At 34.0% G+C, this 9,233-nt stretch overlaps 1 protein-coding gene across 1 annotated transcript; it reads left to right on the forward strand.

Annotated features, from left to right (window-relative positions):
• Positions 1-7,794: 7,794 nt before the first annotated feature.
• Positions 7,795-8,103, forward strand: HELRODRAFT_147404 (hypothetical protein; the record flags this gene model as incomplete). Its single annotated transcript, XM_009028305.1, has 1 exon — positions 7,795-8,103. A coding segment is annotated over one exon (309 nt), but the record flags the coding sequence as incomplete, so codon positions are not given.
• Between the last annotated feature and the right edge of the window lie 1,130 nt (positions 8,104-9,233).

Here is a 9,233-nt window from a genome sequence, read left to right on the forward strand (position 1 = left end):
TGTCATATTTTGTTGTGTCTTGTTGTGTATCTATCCAGTGCCGACGAAGAACTGCAGTTGGATAGTACATGTTTATTCGTTTGTAGATTATTGCATAACAAGCACTGGGCAGTGGAAGGCTTTCCCCATCTGGACAGGTTGGCATTTGTTGGCAGTTGCTGAATTAAACCTTTCCGGACGAATCTGAATAGAACCTCTGGAAGGTTTGCAATGTATCGTGACCAGTGATCAATTCTAGTTGCCGGAATATGATCACTGATTGCCTTGACTACCACACCTTGACATCGGAGTGAGGTCAGCCGTGTAAATTCTGTACTTTGTTGTCGAAGTACTAGTGCCTTGAGCGTTGATTTGATGTCGTTCGAATCGGGTAGCTGATTATCCACCGCAATATAGTTGTTGAATGATTCGGCCCACAAGCACTTAAGTTCGTCTTTGCCGTTTGATTTTAGATAATCGCGTAGTTTAATTCGCATAGATTCGGCATAGTGCTTGAGAGACCTAATGTTCAAGCCTCCCAATTTGAAGGGGAGCGACATGCATTCAGACACACAGCTGCTGATAGGTAGTGACAGCCATGATCTCACCGATTCAACAATGAGAGGGTCAAGGCAGTTGCCTATCCAGGTCAAGGAAATGTCGTATGTCCGCAACTCAAATGCCAATTGCGACGGTATATATCTACGTAGAATTTGTAGTTTCCAATTTGCCGTCGTGTCCAGTTTGTTAATCACTAATAGCAAATTTTTTAGCTTATCATTCAGCTGTTCTTTAGCCCTACTGTTGTTGCCTTCAAAATCATAGGTTTTGCCCAGATAGACAAAGTGTCCGCCTATGTCGACATGAGGAATTGGTTTTTCATCGATAATCAGCATCGGGAGAAATTGTTCATAAGTACCGTTTTTTTTCCTCATACCGAATGTTGAACATTTATCAATTCTTAATTTCATGCCGGTTGCGATACACCATGCCCGGTTTATGTCAATAAGCTTTTGTGCACTTTCGGTGTTGTTGGCGATGATTGCTGTGTCGTCTGCAAATTGTAACCATGCTCTTGTTCTAAGGCTTGTTGTGGGACCCCATATGTAACCGCACTGCTGAAATTCGGTTTCTTCGAGTTTTTTCATTAAGGGGTTGAAGCAGAGGTTGAAGAGCAATGGAGAGACTGGATCGCCTTGTAACACACCTCGTTTGACCGGGATGGAAGGAGACAACAGATCGCAACCGGAGACTGTAATTGTGTAGTTGGAGTATATAAATTCAATTAAGTTTATGATTTGAAGTGGGATGTGATGGTAGTGCATGATTGATGAGATTAGGCCGTGACTGACTTCACCAAAGACATTACGTAAATCCAAGAGTGTGACGATAATTGTTCTCTGGTGCCTTTTCGCATCGTTAATCATGTGAGATAAGAGCTGGGTGTGTTCAGTCAGGCCATCAACTTTGGGGTAGAACCCTTTTTGTATATTTTTTTTGATCATGTTGTTTGATTCAAGAAAGTTGTATAGTCTATTGTTGATGAGTGAAGAGAATATTTTGTATAGCGTCGGTTGTAGTGTTATCGGTCTAAAGTTGGCAGGGTCGCGAGCATCTCCTTTTTTATAAATTAATATTGTAAACCCTTTTTTCCAGCATGAAGGGATGGTAGAAGATTTCCAGCATTGTGTTAGTAGTTCATGTAGAATAGTGCGTAGGATTGGGCATTTTTTGAAGGGAATAACTGAGATTTGATCAAGCGGGCATGGTGACGATTTAGTTTTATATTTGTAGATTATTGATGAAATCTCGTGGTATGAAGGAGGACTGTTGTTGAAGGGCGTAGTAGGGGATTGCAGTTTTGGAATCCATTTAGGAAGTTGATATTTGCTATGATGATTTGTGTCGTTTAAAATGTTTGTAAAGTATTTGTAGCATTCATCAACGGCAAACAGAGGTCTCAGATTTTTTGTTGTGTCGAATATTTTTTTGCAGCACCACCAGAATCGACGTTTAAGTTGAGCTGTGATGTCTGATTTTTTCACAGCACATTTAGATAACTTCAACGACTGCAGTTTTGAGCAAATATCTCTGCTTGTGTTGGTGATTTGATTGTCAAAGTTGTTGTTGTTGTGGCTAAGTTCTTTCAAGTATTTGAGTTTCTTTTTCAGGTCTTTGATGCTTTTGTTTGTGATGTTGTTTTGTATTGTGTGAGGTTTTATGATGCCATAATTTTGAGAAAAGTAATTGTATATTGCTTTTTGAAATGAGAGTGTGAATTCGTCGATGTTGTTGAGACTTGGAAGCAGTTTGCGTTGTAGCTGGAAGAAAGCGTTGGCTTCGGACCATTGGGCTGGCGTTCTTGGTGATTTTACGCCAGGGATAGCCGATTCCGTTGCCACAACTGCCGGTGACGACGACGATGACGAAGATGTGTCTGGATTTTGAGTTGAGATTAATCTGTCTGGCGATGTTGATGTGATATCCATGTTATTATCCGTTGCGTCTTGTGGTATTTGAAGCGTTCTGTGTATTTTGCACGATCGTTGGTGCATAGTAAGGCCCTTACGGCCTTTGCACTTTTTACCACAACAACATGAAATTAAGTTGCTACTATCAATATTAATTGAATGATCATCAACAGAATTTGAGTTATAAATGTTTGACGAAATATTTACGTTAGAATTTGCACCTGTACGAACAACATTAGCATTCGTGTATCCAGTATTTTTAGTACAGCGCCAGGAGTGTCTTCCAACGTTTATGAGTATTTTATTACAAAACGGACATTTATTTGAATTTACACTATATATACCATTAATTAAGAAAATTAAAATAAAATAAAAAACCGAATAAAATTTAAGTTTTAAAACTATCGCCATAATCAGCAGAATTTTTCCTATTCGAACAACCAATTTTAAAACTAGTTAAATAACTAAAAAACAATTATTATGTAAAAGAACAGTGAGCTGAACGAAATCGGCCAACTCTCATGCAACTTATAATAACAATAATAATTATAATAGTAATAATAATAATAATAGTAATAATAATAATAATAGTAATAATAATAATAATAGTAATAATAATAATAATAATAATAGTAATAATAATAAATACAGTGCTACCAATAGTATAAGCAATAGTAGTGAAACAGTAATTTTAGTAATAAAACTAATAGTAGTAATAGTAGTAGTAGTAGTAGTAGTAGTAGTAGTAGCAGTAGTAGTAGTAGTAGTAGTAGTAGTAGTAGTAATGGTAGTAGTAACTGTATAGTAGCAGTAGTACTGGTCAGCAGCAATAGTAGTAATAGTAGTAGTAGTAGTAGTAATAGTAGTTGTAGTAATAGTAGTAGTAGTAGCAGCATTATATTAGCAGTAGTAGTGGTAGTAGTAACGACAACAGTGTTTTTGTGGCTATGATTAACTAATATACTTTCATAGGCACGAACAATTAATAAAAAAATGTAATGATTTCATGTCAACGTGTTTGTATTCTTGTTTGAATGTGCACATGTGTATGAGTGTGGCATTGTGTGCGCGTGTATATAAGCGTGTATATATATATATGTGCGTGTGTTTGCGCGAGTATGTATGTGTGTGATACTCTGTGCATAAACGTAGTTGTACGTGTATGCCTGTAAATGTTTGTACATTGTACATCTATATAATGTACCATATAGAAGTGTATGGTTTGTACATTAATGTTTCTGTACACAAACTCATGAATATTCATTTTGTTTACTAAGTTTTTATTAATGTGCGTGCGTGTGCAACTGAATTGCATGTGTGTATTTGCTTAGTTTTCATAACGAGTTGTATAAATTGAAAATGGAAGAATTGTTCTTGTTGATTCTAGGTGGAAGTGAGAAATAATTTGAATCAGTCAAATAATAATCACTTGCAATCGCAATTATCCGATGATCCACAAATCAAACATTTTTGAAAGCATACTTATTTCATCATTAATATCCGAACATCCAAACATCTTGCCCAGTATGAAGTTGAAATTTTGAAGTTCATTCCAAACAGACGTGTGGTAAGCCTACTTTATTAAAGTCTGTGAATGTACTTATCTGCATGCAGGTGTTGATGCGTGCGTGCGTGTGTGTGTGTGCATGTGCACCAAAGATAAATCGAGACATCCATGATGTGCGTGAAGGCGTTGACATGTGCGTGCATGTGTGCAAGTAAACGCGTGTGTGCGTACGTGCGTGTACAAACGTGCTTTGATTGTTTATGGACATCAACTTAATGGTTATGGAGATTAGTGCCTATAACGATAATATCCGACGACGAAGATGATGACGATGATGACGATGATGACGATGATAATAAGGAAGACGACGACGATGAATAGTTGTCATGACAACATTATCCACAAAAGAATAAACACACCATCGAAACTTCATTCTCGCTTCTTTCACCGGAAATAGAAATATTGCTCATTTCGTTGCACGGCATCTGCTCTTCATTACCATTTCAAGAGACACGAAGGTTAAAGGCTATCAATGAAAGTCACCAATAAAGGTCAAGGTTCAATCGAAATTCAAGGGGGTTAGATCAATTATTTGAACTTGCACGATTGTTTCTATATGTGTATTTCGCTTTGTATATAAGCAAATAAAAACGCGAAAACAATACATGCATGCATGCACTTGCACACGGTTTAATTTAACTTTAGCACGTGGTTTCATTCGATTTTAGCATTTGGTTTTAATTTTAACACATGGTTTCATTTATGTGGTTGTAACACGTGCTAACAGGTGATCAACCAGTTCGAACAATACTGATCTTGAATGTTAAAAACTGCTTCTTTCAATACAAAACACAAAAATATCAACTTATAACGTGAAAATCATCAATGTACTAATAGTTTATGTCTTGAAATTGCAAATATTTAAGACAATCAATTTAATTTTTAACGCACTAACAATAAAGCAGAAGATAAAATTAAATGTTTTTTATGTTGGGTTCGAAGAGATGCACGCGAGTTTGTTTGCTTGTTTGTTAGCTTGGATGTTTGTTTGTTTGCTTGTTTGTTTGGATGTTTGTTTGGATGTTTGTTTGTTTGCTTGCTTGTTTGTTTGTTTGGATGTTTGTTTGTTTGCTTGCCGGCCTGCCTGCCCGCCAACCTGCTAGCTTGCTCGTTTTGTCATTCCTACGTTTATTCGATTGTTTTAACGGCCTTTCTACGCAACTATCGACTGCCTTCCCTCCACAATTGGAAAATCGAAAAATCCATTTCTTATATCAAATATTTCCTCTATTTGAATATCAAACAAAGGATCGCAAAATGAACTTTCCATTATCGATTGTAACATTGTAGGTATCAATGTTTTATGATTCGCGTGTCTACATAATAATTACTTTCGAGAAGTTAAAATAAAAAATTAACTATATAAAAAAATTTCTATTGAATTCAAATTATCGTAGTACTTGAAACTCTTAAGAGATTTAGAAAAAAAGCTGCCGAAATGAACAAATTGCGCTATATTATTGGTACTTTATTATTGTATTCGAAGTCTTAACTATAATTCCTAGTTTTGAATTTCAAGTAAATGATTGCAAAAAGAACTTTCCATTATCATAGCTTAAAAAAAATTAAGTGTATATAACATCGTACAACAACAACAAACCGGAGTTTGACGCTCAACTGGATAGTTACAATAAGATATATTGGAGACCGAGTAGGACGGGAGTAAGCCCCCTAATAAAAAAGCTCAACAGTGAAGCACCATTTGAAAGAATTTGAAGCAAATGTTGACTCGTTCTTATTGTCTATAAATAACAGACAACTTATTTTTATTTATTTATGTCTGTATATTAATTTGGAGAATATTTCTTTTTGAATGGTTCTTACCTTGTTTGTGTTACAGCTTTCCATATTTCATCATCAGTTGAAATGACTAATTTCATTTGTCAATAGTATGAAATGAAAGATTGTAACATTGTACCTATTAACGTTTTATGATTCGCGTGTCTACTTAATAAGTACTTTCGAGAAGTTAGAATAAAAAATTAACCATAAAAAAAATTTATATTGAATTCAAATTATCGTAATATTGGTAACTCTTAATAGATTTGGAAAAAAAAATCCTCTACGTTTCAATTTACAATAGTTATTGCTGTCGGAGTGAACAAATTGCGCTGTATTATTGTATCCATTTTCTTTGCTAAATTTCCTATTTTGAGAATTTCAAACAAAGGATCGCAAAAAGAACTTTCCATTACCGATTAGAACATTGTACGTTTTATGACTCGCGTGTCTACATAATTTTTGAATTTTAAACAAAGTATCAAAAAAAGAACTTTCAATTATCGATTGTAACATTGTACGTATCAATGTTTTATGATATGCGTGTTTACATAATAAACATACCAATGTTTTTTGATTTGATTGTCTACATAATAATTGATTTCGAGATGATAGAATGAAAAACTAACTTTTTAAAAAAAATTTTTATAGAATTCATATCATCATAATACTGGTTACTCTTGAATGAATTTGGAAAAAAATCATATAGGTTTCAATTTACAATATTGATTGCTGCCGAAATGAACAAATTGCGCTGTATTATTGTATTCGTTAGCTTTGCAATATTTCCTATACTTTAATTTCAAACAAAAGATCGCAAAAAGAACTTTCCATTACGGATTAGAACATTGTACGTTTTATAACTCGCGTGTCTACATAATGTTTGATTTTTAAATAAAGAACTTTCCATTATCGATTGTAACATTGTACGTATCAAAGTTTTATGATACGAGTGTCTACATAATAATTGATTTCGAGATGTTCGAATGAAAAACTAACTTTATTAAAATAATTTTTATTGAATTCATATCATCGTAATACTGCTAACTTTTAAATGATTTAGTAAAAAAATCATCTACGTTTCAATTTAAAATAGTTATTGCTGCCAAAATGATCAAATTGGGCTATATTATTGTATTCGTTATCTTTGCTATATTTTCTATCTTTGAATTTCAAACAAAGGATCGCATAAAGAACTTTCCATCACCGATTGTAACATTGTACGTTTTATGACTCGCGTGTCTACATAATTTTTGAATTTTAAACAAAGGATCACAAAAAGAACTTTCCATTATCGATTGTAACATTTTACGTATCAATGTTTTATGATATGCGTGCCTACATAATAATTGCTTTCGAGAAATTTTAAAAATAAATTAACTATAAAAAAATTTCCATTGAATTCAAATTATCGTAATAGTTGAAACTCTTAATAGATTTAGAAGAATAAAATCATCTACATTTCAATTTACAATAGTGATTGCTGCCGGAATGAACAAAGTGCGCTTTATTATTTGTACTTTATTATTGTATTCGTTATCTTTGCTATATTTTCTAACTTTGAATTTCAAACAAAGGATCGCAAAAAGAACTTTCCATTATCATAGCTTTTAAAAAATAAAGTGTATATAACCGAGTCATCACACCAAGCCAATTCATTCATCGTACGTTCGCTCTGGTGCATCCATCTTAAGATTAATTTTACGTTTGCAAATTTTTTGATCAAGCTTACGTTCGAAATTGAAAAATGACAAGTAATAAAATCGACATGAGTTTGGATGAAATTATCAAGTTATCAAAAGTCGGTCGTGGTAGAGGTGGTAGAGAAAATTTCAACAACAGGAGAAGCAATTCTTTCCAACAAAATATTGCGGAAATAACGTCGGAGATAATAATTCAATTCGAAAGGGCAATCAGACTTCGAATCGAAGGGGTAGAATTTTTTTGGGGGGTGTTATTCGTGGCGGTGTGACGAAAAAATCCTATAAAAGTTTCATTCCGAAAAACTTGGAAAAAGTCTGCAATCACGATTTATTTGAAGGAACAGTCGGTATCAGTGCAAATAAGGCTGTCAATGAAGGAAAATTATTAATATCAAACCTTCACTCTGGTGTCATCGACTTTGACGTGAAGGAAATCTTCTCAGAGTTTGGAGTGTTGAAAAAAGCAGCTGTGCATTACAACTTTTCAGGTCAATCACAAGGCACCGCCGAAGTTATATTTGCATCAAAGCAGGCTGCTCTTCGGGCCATAGATCATTATAATGCTGTCCCTCTTGATGGACGTCCAATGAAGATACAAATTGTCGAAAATTCTTCAATTAAAAATCGTCTAGGAATGAGATTCAGCCGCAGCAGCAGTGCCATAGGTGGTGGTGGAAAGAGTAGAGTGCAGAGCACATCGTTCAACAACAATAGCAGTGGCAACAACAACAACAGTAGTAACAACTCGTTCAACAGATCTAACATTAGGAGAGGCTTCATCAACAGACGAGGAGGTCGTGGTGGCAGAGCAAGGGGCGGAAGACTGAACCAACCTGTCCTGACCAAACAGAAGTTGGACGCTCAACTGGATAGTTATTATAAGATGGAGACCGAGTAGGACGAGAGTAAGCCCCCTACAGAAAGAGCTCAGCAGTGAAGCACCATTTGAAAGAACTTGAAGCAAATGTTGACTCGTTCTTATTGTCTAAATATCAGACAACTTATTTTTATTTCTTTATGTCTGTATATTAATTTGGAGAATATATTTTTATGAATTGTTCTTACCATGTTTGTGTTACAGCTTTCCATATTTCATCATCAGTTGAACAGACTTATTTCATTTGTCAATAGTATGAAATGAAAGATTGTAACATTGTACCTATTAATGTTTTATGATTCACCTGTCTAACCCTACTCCTGTCGAGAAGTTAGAATAAAAAAATTAACTATAAAAAAAAATTTCTATTGAATTCAAATTATCGTAATACTTGTAACTCTTAATAGATTTAGAAGAAAAATATCATCTACGTTTTAATTTACAATAGTTATAACAGCCGGATTGAACAAATTGCGCTATATTAGTTATCTTTGTTATATTTCCGATCTTTGATTTTCAAACAAAGGATCGCAATAAAAACTTTTCATTACCGATTGTAACATTGTACGTTTTATGACTCGTGTATCTACATAATGTTTGAATTTTAAACAAAGGATCGCAAAAAGAACATTCCATTATTAATTGTGACATTGTACGTATCAATGTTTTATGATTCGAGTGTCTACATAATAATAGATTTCGAGAAGATAAAATGAAAAACTTACTTTATAAAAAATATATTTATTGAAGTCATATCATCGTAATACTGGTTAAGGATAATAATCATATACGTTTCAATTTACAATAGTTATTGCTCTCGAAATGAACAAATTGCGCTATATTATTGTATTCGTTAT

This window comes from Helobdella robusta (assembly GCF_000326865.2).
Source record: "Helobdella robusta unplaced genomic scaffold HELROscaffold_54, whole genome shotgun sequence".
NCBI classification, from domain to species: Eukaryota; Metazoa; Annelida; class Clitellata; order Rhynchobdellida; family Glossiphoniidae; genus Helobdella; species Helobdella robusta.